Source organism: Linepithema humile, chromosome 1 (assembly GCF_040581485.1).
Source record: "Linepithema humile isolate Giens D197 chromosome 1, Lhum_UNIL_v1.0, whole genome shotgun sequence".
NCBI lineage: Eukaryota > Metazoa > Arthropoda > Insecta > Hymenoptera > Formicidae > Linepithema > Linepithema humile.
This window is the reverse complement of record NC_090128.1, coordinates 45,633,361-45,656,144: the sequence shown is the minus strand read 5'-3', so window position 1 is coordinate 45,656,144 and position 22,784 is coordinate 45,633,361. Positions and strand designations below refer to the sequence as shown.

The following is a 22,784-nucleotide window of genomic DNA, read 5'->3' as shown; positions in this document are numbered from 1 at the left end:
ATATGGAAACATGATATAAAGTACACATTTTGTAAAGCTATAAGTTACATTAATTATGCTCGCACATTTCGTGCGTTCGAATTCAAATACCTATAAATTTTAATGCGGTTTTAATGGAACATATTCGCGCTTTTTCGCATTATACAAATATCCACTTAAAAATGGAAAATTAACAAGGACGATATTTTAAGTAAAGGCGATTTAAAAAGTTTTTTTTAAAACAAGAGGAATATCCGTAGAAATAATTTTGTTTGGGATAAAAATATATCGAAATACTCGTATAAAGAAACAGCAGAATATTAAATTGATCGTTCGTAAGGTAAAAGGGTAAGGGTTTTAATTCCGAAATACCCTAGCCGTATTGATTGACGAGCGGCACTTTGCGAAGATACAAATGCTATTCGGAGAAATTTTCTGAATGCAAAGGCCAATGATACTGCTATGCTTGCGTAACGAGCGCCAGGCTTTGCTAATGCGCTTTCCGCAAATGGAACCTCCGGCATTTCCGTTCCTAATACCACGATAAAGGTCATGTTTGTAGAAACCACACAAATGCAGTCCTTTGCAACCGATATCCTCTCGCAGCACACTTATCCCAGGATTATTCAAACCCGATACTTTAAGATTATGTGATTCCTTGTGATTTAGATTCGTGGTATTTCAAATTAGGAGGAATTTTGGAGGAATTTTTTGTAACACATTTAAACGTAAAAATTTAATACGACGTAATACATGATTAGAAATATTTTTGATTGGTTAATTCACTCGGAAATTAGAGATTTATCTAGAGTGTTTCTAGTTTTTTTCTTTGATCGTTAAAAATATTTCTTGGTTTTCCGATTTTTATGATTATGATTTTATGACTTTTGAGCAAAGAATGATATTTTCAGAAAACATGATTCGGAATCGAGTCACATTTGTGTCGAAGTGTATAGAATTGAATATATTTCTATAATTTTATATAATTATACTTCACTTTGAAACTTTAAGTTTATATTATTACTAGAGATGTCTCTGCAATGTATTTGTAATATAAGAAATAGTAATCAGTTATATTTGAACTGTATCATATTATATATTTACGAAAATACTTCTCTTGAAATCTCATCTCGTTAAAATACGGGGATGTAGCATTGATAATATCTATATGAAAATAGACAAACGCACGAACAGACAGTTTACTGTAGAAAGCGACATTTAATTTAGCGATATATTTTATTACATTCATAATGTATAGATTAAATCTATACATATATAGTATAAGTAAATCGAATATCTATTCACGGTGGAACGAAATAGATTCAGTAATAAGTGATCCGGGCGGCCGCGGACGGTCTTTTTTTTCGCGCAAAAATTTTCAATCAATCCGATGTTTGCCATTCACGGATGAGTAGAGAGTTAAAAAGCACGAAAATCCATTCATGACGGCCAGATCGTCAACACACGTGCGAACATATGAGCGTCCGTCGATGGCGGTCTCGATAATCGATACATCTCAACGACACTCTATTTCATCCACGAGAATGTTCTGGATATGAAAATTTCCGATTACGACAAAACCTCCTGCGCGGGTGTAAATCTGCCGGCGATTCTTTTCTATTTGTTCCCTCGCTCATCCTCTCCAAATACTCGATGGAGTGTTTAAGTTTTTTTTATACTTTTCTCATTTCGTGTCCGAAATACGAAAGCGATCCCTTTTCCCACACGGATTTACCCGCCGTCGGATTTTACTCGCGAGTAATCTTTCGCGAGTGAATACACTGTGAAGTTTCCTCTTTTACGATGCACGTGTTGTCCGTTTCCGCGGGACGCGCATATTTTCACTCGACAGTGCTCCGTTTCCAAACACACTAACGCGGGGGGAGACGTTTCTCCCGGGGGAATGCGCGACGAGAGCGCCGGCTCTCTTCCCGAGAGCCAACGTTTCAATCGTGAGACTTCAGGTCTGTTTATGTACTTATGAAAGTTTTATTCGATGCGAGGGGATGCTCCCTCCACTTTGATCGTTACACATATTCTTACAAGCGAGATTCTTACAAACACGCGCGCTGTTGATCGAGTCCACAAAGGATACCGGTGTGCTTCATCCATCCCGTCGGCGGGATAAGCCGAGAATCCGATAAAGTATCCATCCCTCCTCGAATTGAGGATTTCCCGAAGGAATTCGCGTTCTTCCGCTCTCCGCCCTTTGCATCCTATTATCGAGTGTTTATTCCTCAGGTGTCCGCGCGATTCCTTTGGTCGATTCTGAAAGAGGTTTCTGAAAGAGGATTCTCCTTCAGCGCACTAACACATCGTCGCGCGATTGTTTTCTGAGACATCATCTCTCTCTTTTACGCGCGCCTCCCGTAGTCTTTCCGTCCGAGGAATTCCATTATTTCACAAGGGAATTATACGAATGGCAAATTTGACTTGTAATATGAGAGATAGTGAGTTTGAGTTGAAATATAAACATGATACTCCGAGCAGTATGAGAGCTTTATAGGATATCGAAGATGGCATTGAACACAAAGAGAAGCGCACCGCAAAAAGTATACATTTCTTAAAAGGAAACTGTTGCAACTTCTCAAGAGAATTATTTACACAGTATATTATTTCCGAAGCTGTTTGTTGAGTAAGAATAAAAGTCAGTGGGAATAATAAACTTAATAAAGTTAAGTAAATGCAAAGTTACAGTATATTAAAGTTACGATATTTTCTGAATACATTGAAATAATAGTGAAAAATAATTGAAGAATAAAATTGTAATTGAAGATGTTCGAAAGTGCAGCTCTCGTTAGCGTCATTAAATTCTAATTGAATGATTACAAAAAAAACTATTAATTTTGTAAAGATTATTTATGAATTACCGTCACAATGAGTGCGAAGTATTAATTATCGCCGCCTCGAATCAGACAAACGTCTGCCACATCTTTCTTCTGTTTTCTCACACCGCCATCCTCCTTCCAGTCTTCCGCACTTAGAACTGCACACGCACAAAGCTTTACATATTCTATCAGAAGTCACGTCTCGTCTTGCAATTAGATTTCGCCATTTATACAATTCCCTTGGTGTTAATTCCATCGGTATTAATCCGTGTTTAAATCCGCGCGCGGAGTTCAATTAACTTAAATCATCACCGAGTATCCAATGTCACAGTAGACGAATGCAACTTTTGTAAGATCTTCTCAGTTCGACACTTTTATCGGTTTTCTTTTTTTTTTTTTTTTTTTTTTATAGACACTTCAAATTTCGTTGAATTTCCGCGAGTGTCACTCAAACGCGACTTTCCACGAAACTCAGCTTGTCATTCTGACGGCGGATACATGCTTGGGGAAGGGTATTGCGACACTTCGGGTGATCGTCCGTCAGCGCGGAATGACGCATATCATCTGCTAATCCGGCCGTGTCAGCCTCACGGTGTATGCAAGAGCGACGCGACAGCGTCTTATCGAGTTCTTCGGGGTGAGCAACGCTCGTAATCCCTGGCCCGTGATATTCCTCTCTCTTTCCGTCAGGATAAGTCGAGGATCAGATACGCGTCTCGTTCATCGCGGTCGATTTAGCGTCATCCCTCGTCTTCTCGTTCGACCGGCAGTTGGTCTTGTCGCTGCTCGAGTGCACGACAAACGAGGATCGCAGGATGTCCGAGGTAAGGACGTAGCAGGGCCTCGGCGTGTCGCAGCGGCTCGCCTCGTCGTCCTCGTCGTCGTGACGCAATTTCACCGGCGAGCGAAGCACCTCGTTCGCGTGCGACACGTTGCATCTGGGAGTGAACAATAGCGTTCGTTTCAGTTTCGCGGATTAATTAACGTTATAGAAAAAAAGAGAATTTGAATTAATTGGAAATTCAATTATAACGAGAGGTTGTTTTTTTTTTTCCAATGAAGCTGCTTACGGTAAACAACGGATTTGGATTTCTGCGCTAGACACACGAAATTTTTTGACGATTTATTCCGGGAATAAATCTACAGAGAACTCTCGAATGTTTCTTTCTTGGCGCGTGGAGTATCAGGATCAACTGTGATAAATTAAGCACGCATAATGCTTACCTAATGCTCCTTTGATAATGCACGCTTCTTACGCGAACCACCTGGGACTCCCGTCGGGATCCGTAACCGCAAACCGTGCTATCCCTCATACTGCTGAGGTCGTCCCGCGTGATGGTGGGACTCGACGAGGTGCAAGACAGCGTTTTCTTGAACGCCGTTCTGTACTTGGCGCTCATCACGTTGTACAGGATCGGGTTCACGGTGGTGCTGAAGTAGTACAGACAGCCGCCCAGCGGATACAGCCAGTCGTTAATATCGCTGAAGGCCGACACCTGATACACGTACAATAAGCGCTGAGCGTGAAAGGGCGCCCAGCAGATAAAGAATGTTATCACGACCGCACCTGTGGAATGAAGCCATCGATATCTTTCACGTAGCCGTTTCATTGTCGCTTCGACGGATAGAGTCGCTTCGAGAATGCACGGAGAGAAAGCGAGGAACATTACTGAAAGTGATATGAGAGCTGAAAAAAGAGAGAGAGAGAGAGAGAGAGAGAGAGAGAGAGAGAGAGAGAGAGAGAGAGACTCGCCGCGTCTGTTGTTATTTACTGAAAATTAATTTAGCTCCAATCAACTATCTGAACAATTCGTTAAAATTCAGAGTTAAATTTTCGATAAGGTAAAATTTTTCTCTAAACTAGAAAGTAAGCGCATTTATCGCGCGGCTTAGTTCGTTGAATTTATTAAAGTATTTTCAAGAAAATCCGGAGAGAAAACAAGAACATAAAACGCCACGTGATATAAGTTCATCGATTGCCACTCCGCCATCCTCTGGTGATATCTGACCACCCGTAACGAGCGTAGATGTTATGTAAATGCTGCTTTATTGGTTCCTTGTATCGATTATATGGAAATGTATTCACGTAATACAAAAATACACACTCTCCGCTTCTGCACTTTCGAAGTGGCGATACATTCGCGAAAGCAAACGGAGAAAGATTAATTTTCATTGTCCTCCACAGTATTTCAAGCTGCTCGGAGTAAAAAAGGAACAATATCAAGTTCTGAAACTGTATACTTAGTGAAAAAGTGCACGCAATAAGATACATCTGCGGTAAGAAATGAATTGGCAGACAAAATGCAAGCGTAATCCACAAGGGTTTAAATGATACTTTCGTTATATTGTACGCCATGAGTTCCGAGCTTTCAGGGAATCTATTACACCGTCGCGGCAATATTATATCGCCATAAAATCGGTGAATTTACGCCGATACAATTTTATATGGCTTTTAACCGAGCCGCGTTATTCTCACGGCCAAGGAAATGCGAAACCGAAGGAGCTCGATGATTAATCGATATCGTGCGTGTTGTAAACGACCTTCTCCTATTGCCGCGAGAATATTCAGGCGGTCGTGTAGACGGCGGTTTACAAGCGCAACATCGAAGAAGAATGACGTGGATTATCGGGAAGGGATGACGTATTTATGACGCGCGCAAAACGAGAACATTTCTTCAAAATTAATGAAAGTAAGAAGAGAATTAAATAAGCACAATAATCAAATCTAGTTCAGTTTTAACTGGTTGTAAAAGATGAACTTTTTATCGATAAAATTGTGTGACAAATTTCTGACGACACGCGGAATTCAGTGCATGATAAAGTGGTGAAGAAATCTCTCTGCGTGTTTCACACGTGTTATTCTCAACCATATGTTTACGAACAATTCCATGCTTCAGCATTTTTTATTATTCAGATTTATTCTCCCAAGAGAAGCCGTATATTCTACTCAAACGTATACAACGAGAAATTGAAGACGTCTGCAACCTGAGCGAAATCCCTCTTTATGCGAGTAGCGATACTTTTATGCCTTAAAAAAAAAACCTTTTTAAAGAATAAAGATGAATGCGAGTTTTTTTTTTCAACGAGCCACAAGAAATTTATGTAGAAAGATGTACTACGGAAAGACGCACGCTGCAGTGCACGCTATCGCACACCTAACGTCGTGTATTCTGAAACAAGCAAAATGGAGCGAAAACTGCATTCGTGTTACACAAGTCACTTCAGAGCGTCACTAAGTCTTTCACTGGCGATTGCCGATAATTATTGACTTGAAATTGAACATCAGTTGGACAAAGCGTACGTGCGTGATTTGCAAAAGGGGAAGAAATGTCAGATCTCTCGTTAACGGAGATGAACTTTCGTCAGATGTGTCTATCGTGATAGCTGATGTCAGAATTCGCGAACAACGGAGAGTCATCGGGCCAGAAATTATCCGAAAATGTGCCAACGCATCACACGACGGAACATTAACATCCTCCATCGTGGATCTCGCACGCGCGAAAATGAAAATCATGTGGTTACATCATGGAATTTTGACATCCCCGTAATGGTTATTTTCGTCTGACGAAAATGGAGCCCGTAATATCTGCTGTAATTTACCATATGCATCAGGTCTCCTTTGATTTATTATTGCGCACAAACGCTAAAGCTAATAGAAAATTTTAGACGAGATTTATACAACGAAAGAGAAAACGTACTCTTCCGCCGAATGAAAATACCATTCCGTAAAAGCGATAGTCGGATAAAACTTTTGTGTATTTTATGGATGGATGTGAATTTCAGCTTTAAGAAGACATATATACGTCAATCGGAAATATACACGTGCTGCGCGATTTTAGAGCGATATTATTTTAAAAAAATCATTCACAACCGCTCCGCGTCGAGTCTTTAATTGACTCTTGAACATCGCTCTCCGTAATGAACAGTGCCGGCAAAACGAAACGACAGTGATGCAGAACTCGTGTGCGATTTATGGAACACAACGGTATGAAATAAAACGTTCGCGGGCCCGGAGAGGTGTAAAACGGAACGGATCAAAATAAAATGCAGCGGTGTGGCGCGGCGCGATAAATTCGACGGGGCGCGTGGGTGTATGCAGGTTGTGTGTGGCAAATCGGGAAAAGACGAAAAATTTACCGAGCATTCGGATAATGGCTTTTCGTGACTGAGTCTGCCTCGTTTCCCCGTGAACGGAGCCCTCGATGCTGCAGTCCAGACCGTTGCTTTGTATTCGCAGGCCCATTTTCACGTAAAGCACGGCTATGCACAGCATCGGCACGAGGAAGAACATTAGACAGCTCAGCTCGATAAGCGGGAACTTGGGCATATTACCCAGTAACATGGCGCATATTGCCGACTCCTCGGAGTATTGGCCGGATTCTGCAAATAAATGAGGGAAACACTTCTTGCTTTTTTAATTTCCAACATCAGAGGTCGTATATAAATCTTACGAAGGGTAACAGTAAGTTAAGCCGAATAATTTCTATAATTAAACCAGTTGTAAAAACTTTTATAATTTTTATATTTTCAAGTTCTATAATTTGTAATATTTATTCAGAAAAGGATTCTTATTTTTGACCAAGAAAATTTTACTGCTGTTAAATTTGGCTATATTTTATTCATTTTTTTAAATACTGTAAATAATTCAAGACACCGTTTAGCAAAGAATATTCGGATATATTTAGATAATTGATTTAATAATATTGTCATTTGCTATATTAATTACTGACGATATTAAGAGAGATATATTAAAGAATTCAGGAAGAGATTCTTCTAGAAAATTATAAAATCTTAGTTTTCGAAATAATATTCATGAATTACATTATATTTGCAGCTATTTAAACGGAAAGTTCATAAAGCATGTAGTTTTTAAATGAATGGAGAATATACGGAGAAAATTTTATATCAAAAATTATTATGTACGACAGTAGCCGTGGATCATGAAGAAATTATATAAATTTTTAATATGATTTTTACATAACGATCATAGCATTTAAACTTATATTTTCTCTTATGATCCTCGGTTGCTATCATATTATAGCAGTGTTTGATATAAAATTTTCTGTGTAAAGTAAAAAAGTTTTAATTAAACAAGCGATAAAAAGTTGTTAATTACATAACTAGCTAAAAAATTATTAAATGTTTTTTAATCCAATAAATTTTTGAGAATGTGTATTCTGGTTTTATTAATCAATCAAATATTCTAAAATAAATAAATTCCCGCGTGATTGGAATTTTGTTATAATCTTTCAACTGCATATTGCAGCAGTCAGATTAAAAGGTTTTAAATCCCATCAGTGTGAAAGTGTTATAACATGTTCTGACTAATCAATTCGCAATTGGATAACCACTTGTCCGTAAATGTAAAATATATTTAAATAATTTCAGCGGAATTTCATTCAACGTGCAGTTCGGAACAAAAATCCACACGATTACGTAGATAGTACGCAAAGATAAAAAAGTTGTTCTTGTAATTAAATTTTCATGAAATATTGAAATGTCAGATTTAAATATGGATTTTAATTTAATTTAAATATTTTTGTACAGTGCGCTTTGAATTATTTGGTGACAAAAGTTTTAATCATCTCGCTTTATTAAAAGAATACAAAATTAATTGCTTTTTATTCCGTTTTCTATATTACATCATGTAATTATCGTCGAGTTACATGAAATATAAAATGTGACATTAATATAATCGCGCCACAAGATATGGGTAACAACACTCGTTAGAGACACCATTAGAATTATGAATCGCTATAATTTAAGGTGATGTATTTTACATTAGCAAAATTTACGATGAAGATCAGATTTTATACAGCGATGTCTAACGCGCACTTGCCAAATCCTGTTGTCGCTGTAATTCGTTTTCCGCGCAATTTAAGTAAGAATATACGCTAAATATCTCCGGAGCGAAATTTATGGGAGTATATTTTATTTTGCATTATTACGTGTATAGCTATTGCTTTATTTATTTATTTTTTTTAACAGTGCTAACACCAATCTCGCAATTACAAAATCATAAATTAAGACAGCGATGCATATTTATTGAATTCAATTGGACAAATTATATATCCGTTAACGCAAAAGTGGCATAAATAGCAAAATTCTCAGCGTTTGTATCCGAGATTAATGTATTTCTCGCTATTCTCAGATTTGTGTATTTTCAGTGGCTGGGTGAATTTTTCTCGTGAACTGACACGCAGCTTTTCAGTAACTGCGATTATCGCAGATCAATGTGATCCCTCGTGACAACAAACATTGATTCCCGTCGTGCAAAGCTCCTCTTTGTGCGATATAATTGCAGTTGCACGCACGCTTAGTATTGTCGTCATACACAGCGCCGGTTTCTCATTGAATTTCTGAATGACAACCGCGCTTGATATTATCATAGAGCTGCATATGACATGTCTGAGAGCTTTTGTTTCGCAAAATAAATATCTGTCAATTTTTGTTCTTTGATTCGCCTTCTTTGCGAAGCGCAAAGTAGATAGAAAAATGTCTTAGCATATTTTATATTTTTCATATCTGCAAGAAATTAAATTTTATTAAATTATAATTGTAATATTCAAATATAATATTTAAATTATAATTATTGTAATTTTTTAAAAAGCAGATTATAATAAAATAATACGTTAATATAAATAGCGCGCAGTAGAAATTAAATTAAATTTATTTATGCAGAATTAAGTACACGCGCGGATGTCTATTTAATTTGACTTAATTTTTATTTCTATTTATTTTATTTCCGTCAAATAACATATTATTGCTATAAATAGTATTTTCATAGTCTTTTCTTATAAGCACATCTTTTACAATGTATTTGATTTATTTTTTTTACATTCAATGAGTCTATTAAAACAAGGAAGCTGTTATTGATTAATGATTTAATCTCATTGTATCGGAACAATTCAGGGAAAATGGAGAGCCGGTGAAAAATTTGTTGTTTAATTGCAAAGAGGAGCTCTTGCTTGAAATGCGTTTACTCGCCGATAACACGCGAATACTCGCCACGGGTAAATAGATCAACCATAATTACATGCAGATCGCAAGCGTCCTGCATTCATGCATTTGTGTGCCTTGTCCTCAAATAATCTCTTTACTAACGTAATCATTATTGACTTGTATTTAAAAAAAAAGGTAACAAAAATGATAAATTCATCTTTATAAACTCACTGATTCAGTTATTAAGCCACGTAAAAATTATCACAAATTTTCCAGATGCTTGTGTCGCATATCGCGCATTTATATCTGTCGTGATGAAAAAACTCGTAAAAACCTTTAATTATGCATTTATATCGTTAATCACGAGCACTTGACTGAATAAATTGGCTGCTAACACAAGAGACACTCACTTGGCGGAAACTCGATGTAATTGACGGTTGTGTAAACGCCGTAGGGTAGGGCAAAGATGAGAGCTAGCACCCAACAGCCCACGATGAATCGTACAGGTCGTTTCAGTCCGCTCATCGCATACAAATGCAGGGGATGGCATATCGCTAGGTACCTCTCCAACGAGAACACCAGTATCGTTAGCACCGACACGTAAGACGACCTTGAATGAACACGAATTAATTTTGCCACGCGATTACGCGAAAAAAAATCACGAGGCATCTTAAAGTCAGGCATTTTAAAAAAAGATTATTGACATTAAAATGCGTAACAAATATATTTTGTATAATATACAAAATATATTTGTTACGCGTGACGCACGATTGTATCTCTTTAAATTGTGATCTTTCTTTTATTATTATATCTGTCTTTTTTTTTTTAGTAAAAAAATACAGTAGGGAAAACGTAAAAAGCTTTCTGAAGGAAAAGATCGTCTTATGTTCTTCATATACATAATTACATAAAGATCTCGTTACATTTTTCGTTCAAGTATCTCTCATGGAAGATCTTGCCACGTCAGCTGAATGCTAAATAATAGAATGCATTCTTGGCAACTACTATTACTAAGAGCTTTAAAACTTCATGTTGTATGCTAATTTATTCTACGGCCACTTTAAGCGCATGCATTCCTTTTGCAAATCCTCTACGTACTTCTGAACTTAATCACCAGCAATGCAATTCTATGAATTAACGAAACTTGCCCATGTATTTTCGGCTTGATTACACATGCTTTCTTGTTCACTGCTTGCGCAATTTGCGCGCAATAAATACAACATAAAAAGTCACTAATTGCGCAACACTAGAAATTACAATTAAAAAATTTTAATTAAACTACTTTTTCGTTTGCTTTAATTAGTAACATTTTTATTAGTTAAACTTACGTTTCTGAAATATACGCTCGTAATTTGCACAAGCCCATTCCGAACGTCCATGGATATTGCTGCCAGAACACACTCAATTCATTGGGTAATCCTGGAAGCAGAAAAATATCAATTTTCGCACACAAGCCTACAAATTAAAATAACAGATTAATGGATTAGCATTAAGAAGGATTTAGTTATTTAGTGCTTAATTTTTATTTGTTAGTTTTACATCATTATTTTGTAAAAAAATTTGGCGAGAGTTATATTTCTAAAAAAAAGTTAAAACTACAAGAAAAAAAACCAACGAAATAATTAATTGCACAATATTTGACGCTGCACTTTTTATGCACTTCTCTTTGTGGATGTGCGCTAATTATCCTTGCCAGGATACAAAGGAAATGTCCGCAAGTTCCAAACAGAAAAACACCAAGCGAGATAGGAGCAAAGCTTCAGACTTTAATAATATTAGGTTTTTTTTTCTTTAAAATTTCTTTAAAAACTTGTGCACAGATATAATTATAAATTATCAGAATGAATCGCGTAAATGATGTAATGATGTGCGAACTAAGCCAATCAGAGATCCAATCGTTGTAATGTAATTTATAAGTTGTTTGTGCAAACAACTTTTTACGATCGATTACTAATTATAAGGCAATAAAATCAAAATTGGCGTCACAATTTACGCTTCGGAGAATCCGTTACAAATCAGTTTTTGTTGTGGAAATTTATGGCCATCCTAACTTGAATTTCTTCGACGTAAAAGAAGTTTCTGAAACTTTCTTTCCGAGAGTTTCCGCAATACTCGTCGCTGTCTCTGTAACAGATTTATAATGACATAGCAGTCGTCAAAAATCTCATAGAATGAAATGAGCGAATTTATTTGACTGTGTATGTCTTTTTTTTTATGTACACAAAAAAAGATTGGGACATTATGACAGGTGTTTTGCGCTTACAATTCTTTTGCGCGATAGCAACTAAACAAGAGACTTTAATATTAATTCTGTTTACAAACGGTGCAGCGATTGCCTGTCATTGTAAATTATTTCATAACCCGCTACGCGTTATTTGCGCCTGGCAATACAACGCAAATGCTTCTTATATTTTTTTTACCACAAAACGCACCTAAGTCACGTTTTTTATATTAGATCGCTGCGTATGAAATGTCGAAACGAAATTAAAAGTAGACATTTTCTGAAATTTAATCATTGTATTAAAAAATGCGAAACTTTTTTAGAAATATAAATTCGATTTTTGGCGAAATTTAGGAAATTCGTGTAACATTATTTTACAGTCGTATATAATATTATACAAGCAGTTTAAAATAAAAATTTTATTACTTATAAAAATGAATAAAATTAGATATTGCGCGAAATTTTACATATATATTCCATATTTAATCCTTTTTTAAAATTACTTTGCGGAACTCTTTCTGCGCGTTTCCGTTAATATTCGTCTCTATTTCTGTAATAGATTTTTAAAGGCATAGCAGCCGTCAAAAGTCTCATTATCAAAATGGAACAAACGAACTAAGACAATCAAAATCATTTAATCGAAAAAAAATGATGCGAAATATATATATATATATATATATATATATATATATATATATATATATATAGGTTCTCATTGAGAAATACGAAAGAAATAAATTATTTTTTCGAAAAGTAGACTCTTCTAATTTTTTATTAATTTCGTATATATAGGAAATTAATATTGATGGCGCGCATGAATGATATTCTTTTCTGTGCTCAAAATTATAACTTGTTTTTTTTTCAATTATTTACATATATTTTTCTTCCTCGAAAATGATCGGAGATCTTTCGTATAAATCGATATTCATATGCAACAATCTACCATGATTAATATACAATATATATTTTATGATGCATAAAGACTCGCCATTTATTTCCAGAATAAATTAAAGAATAAGTTATTATGCTGAGCACACACGGAAACTGATAATGTTTACAAATTTCACGAAGCATTATGTATCTCTTTAATATGCATTATCTAACGCCGCTAGCGTTATTTTTACTTCACTTCGCACATCGATGCCGACGTTTCCGATATTTACAGAGATTCGAAAAATATAAAACATACTCTCATGAATCATGCAAGGCACATAGCGCAAAGGTGATGCTATTTAACGATTTATCCCAATGCCTATATCGGATATGTAGCATCCCAAAATGCGACAAAGCAAATTGCATTTGACGATAAAAGCTTTAGCTTATCAGCAATTCGGGGTTAATTTTGCCATTAGCGCTCAATAGAATCGATTATTGCCGATGATACATATCTAAATACATATTAATGATTCGCGGCACACATTTTTGCTGATCGGTAATTTTTGTTTTACAACATCGCAGAATTATAGAAATCCCACACAATATTGAAACAGATTATTTTGAGAATGTTTGAAAAATTTTAATGTAAAATTCTGCAAATTTTAAATTGTTCAATAAGAATATACTAACAGAGTTTCTCTTTGATGGAAATTTTTCAAACCTTCTGCATTCCATTATTTATTTCTGCATTATTTACTTTACTTTTTATCAAGGATCCGCGATGTAGATTATAGCTTGCGTCAGAGACGCTCCAAATCCGTCGCAGTCGTAAGATACATAAAAAAAGGAGAAATTAAATAATGCACAGATGAAAGATGAACGGTACAATCCGATACATATTATCCGCGTGAATCGTACACAAGCGTGATGATTTTATCAGAATTCATTGAATCAATACTTGCAAGCGCGATCTAATAGTGACAAGTTACACGATACACTGCGATTCACAATTAAATTCGAAGGTGTAGCAGAATTGCATTAGCCGCGCGGAGTCGTCCGCGTTCTATGCGACTTCGTAGATCACGAAATCTACCGCAGTTAATGTCGAGTACGTGACGAATCCTCAAATCACGCGATAGAACGTGTTCCTGCATAGACATTGGCTTTCAATATACTCACTAATAGGCTCTTATTAGCTTATTTGTAATGAAGGCATCGGGAAAGATTCCTACTTGAGAAATTTAAAAGTTAAAACTAGGAGCTCAACCAGTGCTTCGGCTGTGTGTACATAGACATAAATGTATAGCTTCACTTACAAATTCGATAGCGCGAGCATATTCGATTGCCAATTATTTTTGTTTTTTTACATTCTTCCGCATTGTTAAATATTGGAAAAATATTGATGGGGAGGTTAATAAGAATTGCGGATTCATTAACTGTGCGATACTTGTACATTTATACACATGCACAAAACAAATATTTTTCTTTAATTAAATTCGCAATTAATTTCTCCAGTTCGAAAATATTCTCTCATTGCACGAGATGTTGTAATCAGAGAAGTTTCTCGCGCGAAATCGAAATGACATTTCGTCGTGAGATCGAAGTTTTTCTCACGAGAGTAACTTATTAGATACGAAGTGTTCCAATTTTTTCTCACGACAATCCAACGACGAAATATAATGTATACAGTCTGTCGAACTTGCTTTATCCGCAAACATCGGAGTGTATCGTGCAAATGAAATGATTCTTAATTTATCATCTTATTTCTCAATTTGTATAATTTGATTTGGCTATTCAAATACGTACGATCACTTTCGCTTTAATCGGACTGAATTTCAGTAAATTAATGAGAAGATGTAATTCCTTCAAACCAAGGAAATGCGGATAATCTGAGACATTCTGTACATCAAGAGCGTGAAATCTCTGCCAAGTATGTAGCGCCCGAAGCACTCGTTGCACATATAGGTATACTCATATAAGGCAATCTCTCTGCATTTAGATGAGAAACAGAGCTTTTCCACGAAGTCGTTTTTCATTTGCCACTTTGCTCCCACCCCCTCCTCTCCCCCCTTTTCTCTATCCGATCTGCTGCGAAACTTCCGCAACATTTCCGAGCTGATACGCGGACTAAGCATGACCCGATTCTTAATCTCGACAGCGAACTTATCTTGAGATATAATTCTAACTACAATCTCTAAAGTCATTAAAAAAGTTTCGCCACTTCAAGTTGTCTTCGAACACGCGTCGGGAGCTAATATAAAAAAATATTCACGTACGGTACTCGTCATAAGCTCCGTTCATCCCGTCTTCTTCACAATACTTTCTTCCCACAATACTTTCTTTATGAGAAAAAAAACTTTTTTATTTCGCGGAAAGATTCTGTAGAATATAGAAATATATATTTAAATTTTATTTTTCATACAAAATAAGTAATTATCGACTCTTAAAATGTAATATTACTGATTTGTACCGTTCAATGACTGGACTGAGTTGAAGGCTTTGCAATTTTTATTCGGCTTGGGATGTTTGCGTTGCACAAAAATATCAACGACGCTTGCGTTAGCCGTACATTTGAGGAAACCGTAAAGTGCGTAGGCGAGTGGCATATTAAATAAAACCGAACGATTGCGCGCGGCCGTGAGTTGCATTAAAGATGAATAACAACTCAAATTTCGAGCTGCTATTTGTCGGGAGAGAATACCCGGTATTCGAAAGAAAATAGAGAAAAATCAAGGACAGAAACGATGGGCTCGGGCTCAATATTGATTACGTGATTTTAATTGCGATATAACGGATTATTTTTTTATCAGCGCGGGTATATTGCACTTTATCGCTGGCAAATATTATGCCGTTAAATACGATAAAATGTACGATAAATAACAGAAAAATGGACAGTGGACAGAAACGTAGACTGCGATGTTACATATTTTAAGAATCGGTAAGTTGCGGAAATTGAGAATGATGTCCCGTCAGCTGCATTGGAATTATGTTAAACGATACAAGTTTGCTGTATACGTTAATCTACGTCAAGATCGCCGTTAATCGATCTTGTAAATCTGACGGGCGGAGCTTCCGCATATTGTCTATCCTCGAAGGAAGTTGCAGCGTCAGAATTCGTAAAATAAAAATATCTCTGGCAAGTAATCGTTCATGGAGTATATATATATTTCATAGAAACGGATTTGCGAGAGTCTGGAGAATGATATCGATCTCTAATGATATTTTCGTGTATCCGTACGATATTGAATAATGGTCTTGTGCAATACGTGAGTGCTCAATCGTTAATCATTCCTGTAAACTCCGACAGATGCAGGACTCGTTTAATGTTTCGAAAACGTGATGGTGTTAAAGTTTTACGAAGTAAAATATCGACCACGGATTATACGGCGAAGAAAAAAAAAAAAAGAACGATACGTTGCGCATCTGCGTTGCATAAGAGATCCGGAGAGGAAAAACAATGTGATCCGATTGTCTCCGCGTGCCATTGATTTGATGTTGAACAATTGTCTCGCAATGGAACGCTTTGTCGATAAAGCTTCCATTTTTTATTCCAACAAATTTGACGTCGCGATTTGCAAAGCATAAATATTAATACGATGACCGACGCTCGGTTAAGAGAAAAAGAGATAAACGTAGAGATAACAGCGATGTTTCGCCGACAATCGAGAATTCGCATTTATCTTGCGAATTAGAAGTCCATAAAAAGTTTTTCTCCCGCTATGTTTACACATTCATTAAGCGATGATTCTGTCCAAGTGATATTCGGACTCCTCGCCGTTAATCACATTTATAATCTTGAGAAATGGACTGTTTAAGTTAAGCGCGCCTTTTCAGGACCGCGGTCAAAATACGAGACCGAAACGGGACGGCATTTTACCAACAATTGTGCGCGCGTGATTTATCTACCGCGAGAAGTAAAAGTCGATGACTAATGCTGATGTTCGCGCTCGCCTGCCAAAAATGTCGTGCACGTTTTCCTCTCTAATACGCGGGAAAATACTCTCTGATTAATTACGAGAGATTTCTGCCGAAAGGACAATAAAGGATAATAAGGAAAAAACGATTATTATCGATCTCTTAATAGCAGCCATTCACCCGTGCTTCCGACAATTTGCGGCGTCTGAATGCAAGCTCAGACAGTTCATTCATTTGAGGCGAGAGTGTAATAAATTTAATAATATATATTCCCCATCAGAGTATTTAACTGAATAAACGTGATTAATTTTAATTAAATTTTTTCAAGTGGGTAATTACACGTGTGTGTTTAAGTGCACAAGTGATGATCGACAAAAACGTTAAAGATAAAAATCTAAACTTTCATCCCAATTTGCCGAACCGATTCGCGAAAATATCAAAATTAATCCTTGACATGCAATGCCGCTCTTCAATCGAATAATTAACTGGCAATGAATAGAACGTGGTGCTGCATACACCTTCATTATGGCATACATGGCGGGATTCATTATGATAATTATCGCCCGCGTGAAGAGACAATACAATAGTTAGGTTACACTAACTATGTTTTAGAGAGCAACATATGTGGCTATTCTTTGGCACGCCCAAGGTGCGCTGTTTTAGCTGTAACAATATCAGTGGCTAATTAAATTAATCGCTTTCGACTAAAGCGGACTCATTGCGCACATAATTATCGTGATTAAAGTGGCGTAAACAAAAGCGAGTGAACCTTAAATTGGACCAGTTCCGGCAAAGTTTATAAAGTTCATAATAATCACGAACAATTTACGTGTGCACATATGCCCTGCGCACGTGTCTTATTATCTGTTATCGGAAGCATGATAATCAACGCACATGTTTAATCTGATCACGCTAATTTAATGTTTAATCCGATCACGCTAATTTAATGCGCAAATAATTATTGCACTCTGGTGCGCAGCTTATGATTAACTAATTGGAAATAACAAGTGGAATGCGTTTAATAAAATATGTACGATAAATTGCGGTAAATTGGGAATTCCGCGCGAACTGTTGCAGCGAATGAAATTGCTGGTGCCAAATAAAAGCAACAGGAAATATGATTGAAAGCTAAGACTGACATATAGATAACTGCGCAGCTCAGATCGAAATACCGGACGCGTCACATTTCCGCAGATATTATTCCAGCTACATGTACGATGTCAAGTAGTATGAAATGAGATAAGTCAGACGCTACACGAAGTAATATTTGTACGTTACGGAAAATATCCGAAATAATTTGGAAATAATATATTTTTTATTAATTATTTTGGATATTTTCCGAATTAACAAATAACATATTTAAAAAAACAAAGTTTGGAGAGAGAGAAAAAAATTTTAGATATTCTGTAATCCAAATAAATTACTTGAACTTGTTGTAAGTCGCAGTACGTTTTAAAGGAAAAAGAAACTTTCCAAAATCCTATAACCAAAGTGAACAATTTATTTACATATTTTCTGGCATAACGGAAGTAGCAGTGGTATAACAAGTTTATAAAAATAGAGAAAATTATGTAAATTTTATATACGTTTTAATAATTAAGTAATTTGAGTAATTTACATTAACAATTCTTTCTCTCTCTCTCTCTCTCTCTCTCCTTTTAAAATAACAATTTAAAAAAAAATATTTAGAATAAGATTCCATAAGTCGAAATAATTTGCACTATTTTATCCATATCACATAGCAATAATTTAGTAATTTACAGTTGGAAAATACGAATATGTGTTATACAAATATTTGTAAAAATAATACTAGGAAATATTGAATAAAATTATATTGGTCAAAACTCTTCTGTTGTATCTTAAGCGACGCTTACTTTTTACTAACAAGATGAATATCGTCTATTTTCATCGTACAATTTTCGAATACTCTAATGCTTCGAACATATCGTAAAATACATTGAAAATTCAATTATATGATTACAACTTTGAAATGAAATATGACTGAGACTGTTTGAATAATTTAATTTACATCTCGAAATTATGGAGTTAGAAATGGATTTTCGTTATACGATAGCAAAAATTTATCAAATATATCTTAATCGTTTTAATATTTTATACGTTTATTAAAAGTTTAAATTAACTTTTAGCACAAAATATTGATCTTACAGATTCAGCAATAAAAATTTATAAGCCGTCTACATTATAAATATACATTAATAATGTATATTTATTGCGATAAATATACATTTGTTGTTTTATTTTTAAATTATGATTTGAATAACAAGATTGTTTTTGCATTGTGTATCTAAAAGAATATAAAAGACACTGAAAATTCTCTGAAAGCACATGCTTTTAATAAAGTAATTTTTGCATGTTTAATTTACGTATAAGAAAGTTAAAAACTATTTGTTTTCAGTTAGACAGTCGCGTTGAAATACATTGACTTACCGAGAATCAAAAGAAGCAGGTCGGATATCGCTAAGTTGAGCAGGTAATAATTAGTGGCGGTCTGCATGATGGAGTTTCGCGTGATGACGATGCAGGTGATTACATTGCCGAATATACCGGTGACGAAAATCACGCTGTAGACGAGGCTGACCGGCAACACGAGTTGCAACGGCAGGTATTTTGGACCCCAAAAATCCCTTATGTACTCGGACTCGTTCAGGTTCGTCAGACCGGTGTCGTTGTCGATCGACACGACATATCGGCTCCATAATTCCATTCTGCGTATGTTTTATCAGTTTAGTAGACCGCTTTTTCTGTCGCTGAACAAGTGCAAGTCGAATTGTATCCGATTATCCCGGATAAGGAAGTTCGTTTCTTCGTCCCTTGACAATCATTTCGCACTCGCAAATCTTTATCAAGCAGCGCACAGGAACTTTAAGATTATTTCCGCGCTTCTCGACACGTCAAATCGAATCTCGCACAAAAATCGAACGCAAATCATATTTTCTTCGAAGAGAGGGGGGAAAAAAAAAACAATCAATCCTCACTGATATTGGTGCTTTTGTCGCCAATTGTTTGTGGAAACGATCGAGAGTGGACTCATTCGTTTTTTCCGGGTAAAATCGCGATGTCGCGCGAACAACGGCGGTGAAAAGTGCTCCACTCGACAGACTGTGGACAAGTGACGGTTGCGGAGCGTTCTGGTCTTCGCTATCGGACCACGCGCCCATCCACCACGCATCCAACCCTTAACTTCAACCCCCGAGAGAGAGAGGGAGAGAGAGAGAGAGAGAGAGAGAGAGAGAGAGAGAGAGAGAGAGAGAGAGAGAGAAATAGAGAAATAGAGAGAGAAAGAGAGAACGAGCATGCCGCGCCATCCACCCAATAGGATCCCGTCAATTGCAGCACGCAAAATATTCCAAATATTCGACGCATATTGTTTTAAAGGACGGAACGATGCTTTATAACAATTCTCATTGGATTATAATGGACAATTTGTTTTAATCGAACGTAATATTTATCTGAAGGATTTTATATATTTTTTGAAAAGATGCTATGTAATCCAGCTGCTTTTAGTAATCCATTATATTTATTACATTATATATTAGTGGAGAGGGAATACAATTTTGAAGAAAATAATCTTATATAAAAAAATGAAACGAATGTAGAATAATATATGTTTGTAATAGGTTTTATACGCTCAACGTTGGAAAATTGATATTTTTTCTTTCGCATTTCTCTTTCGCTTTTAGTTCGCGCAATAAACTTTTCGTGTATGATAAATTAATTTCGACTACAAAAATATAAATAAAACGCGGTACTTTATTTAAAATACCAAAGGTTATTCCTTTTATATGTTGCTTATTGTAATATTTTTTTTATTGCAAAATTTGCTTGATAATTGCAATTATTATATATTATTTTTTAAAATGAAATGTTTGGATTTCGTTATGCATATTTTGATAGCTGCTGTTGAAATACATTGAACGATTTGTGTCGGAAGATTTAAAAAAATGATTCATATTTAAAAGTGAAAATAAATATTAATCTTTAAATCAAATTAATCAAATGTTTCAAATAAATTTTCTCGAAAACAAAGCTTCGCGGAAAGAATATTATTTTATACGTTTTACTTTTCTATTTAGATTACTTTCCAATTATTATTCCCGTTATGTCATCAATAACTTTATATATTGATGGACAATTTTAATCCATCTTTTATTTATACATATTTAAGTAACAGAAATATGAAAACTCTGAAAAACGTAGTTGTACGATAAAGCACCTAGCGTTTGAATTGTGTGGAACCACGAGAAACTCTTGACATGCAATCTAATTCACTTAATGTACAACCAAAAGAACAATTCAAACTCTAGGTTTTATCGTACACTTCTTCGAGCTGGATAGCTGAAGATCGAAGAAAAACGTACGATAAAACACTTAGCGTTTGAATTCTGTGATGGAACCACGACAGACGGGAAACTCTTGAGGCGTAATGTAATTCACTCAATGTACAGATAAAAGAATTTATTACACTACAATTATGCAAATATTATACTAACTTGATTTGTTCTCTGCATTTGCAAATTTTTCACAATTAGAACAGTTTCGACGTGCTGCACTAAAATCTGCCTATTCGCCAAACTACGCACTTACCTTCTATCGTTCGCAATTTTTGTGCCGTTTTTTGAAGAAGGATGCCCGCTAAAATGCTTGAAAGCGCGGCGGTTTTATTGTTGAGGTGAAAAACCCTCAATTTTGCGTTAGTCCAACGAAGTTTTGCCACTCCGCAAATTTTCGGAATGACCTCGATACGATAGCGTCACGATTGGTTTTGGCTTTACGATAGCGAAAAATTCGACGTTTATTGAGTTTATCTATGTCAGTGCTCGGAATTGGTTGCACATTTCAAGCGATTTTTATATGTCAACGTCTTGTTTCTCTTCTTACCGGGCGATAGGTAGGACCAGCGCCGTCGAGGCGTTCGGGCATGCCGAATCGAATCCTCTAATCTTCAAATTTGAATAATCAATGTCTTTACATAAGAAGAACCACTTTATTTCTCAGATAGAGCTGCTTCTGGCTCTGCAGCATGCGCGATTCATATCGATTATTCTCGATCTTTGTTGTTTCTGACTTTGCATATTTTGTTATTAAGAAAAAATCTAACAGTTATTGATTTTCGTCAGTGAGATGATTTCTGGCAATACTAATAGATTTCTAGAATGTTCTGTCACTTTGGATTTTTGATTAAAATGAGTCTACGAATTATGCGAATTATTAATTTAGTAAGCGAGTTTCGGTCATCTAGCGAACTTCGAAATTATTTGCGAATAATAGTTCCTAATGTTTTATCTCGCGCTGAAATTAAATAGAATAATTATATCTTGTTCAATTTTTGAAATATAACTTTTCTACATATCCTGTTTTTCGTAAAACCGCATTGAACGATTTTTATGGCATACGTTGCGCGACCTTTATTTCAAATAAAGTAAGATTGGAGGCTGCCAAGCAAACTTTTAAGGGCAAAAATTTTATCTATCCATCGTGGCTCTCTTTTTATTCGCATCTACTTGGCACGAATTTTACTGAATTTCTGCAGATTTAATATATCTGATTTCCGTGTTCTTCAAGGACACTAAAAGTGGCCTAATCGTGTCACCTTCGTCCGCAGACTATCCACTCCATTTACTCTATTTACACTCAAAGCTTTCGAAAGTTTGACCCTTGGCAGCGGTCGATGCAGTCTGCCAAGTGCCATTGCGATAAATTACTTTGTAAAAGCAGACATAATGGCCGATAATGCTTTCTTTTGTGCAAACTGTGCAAAAGATGCAATACTATAATAATCTCGAGTGCGATTTTATATCCCACCGCTATATTGATTGGCAACAATTATGCTACACGCATGCACGAAACTTACTCAGCGTAATGAAACTCATTTCCATTGTTCCTGTGAACATCCTTCATCCTGACAAGTGAATTCATGCTTTTCGCTTTTGTCCCACTTCATTTACAGTTTGTTTAAATCATTCCGCTGCGCATGTCGTATTACTCATCTCGCGGTGCTTCGC

The 22,784-nt window shown here is 35.9% G+C and overlaps 1 protein-coding gene and 1 long non-coding RNA gene across 4 annotated transcripts in view; one reads left to right on the top strand and one right to left on the bottom strand.

The window, feature by feature from the left end:
* Window positions 1-22,784, top strand: part of LOC105669593 (uncharacterized) — a 52,645-nt gene that overhangs the window by 11,663 nt on the left and 18,198 nt on the right. The window lies entirely within an intron of this gene.
* Window positions 1,382-19,941, bottom strand: LOC105669591 (neuropeptides capa receptor-like). Of its 2 annotated transcripts, XR_010889683.1 has the most exons (7): window positions 19,210-19,941; window positions 11,078-11,168; window positions 10,160-10,359; window positions 6,945-7,187; window positions 4,032-4,374; window positions 2,850-3,745; window positions 1,382-2,260 (listed from the first exon to the last, which is right to left on the bottom strand). XR_010889683.1 is itself a non-coding variant. In XM_012362640.2 (6 exons), exons 1-6 carry the CDS (start codon window positions 19,484-19,486, stop codon window positions 3,511-3,513), a joined length of 1,389 nt encoding a protein of 462 aa, XP_012218063.1. In that variant the 5' UTR covers window positions 19,487-19,941; the 3' UTR covers window positions 1,382-3,510. The 2 variants fall into 2 exon arrangements, 1 of the variants encoding a protein (XP_012218063.1); XM_012362640.2 differs by having other exon boundaries at window positions 1,382-3,745.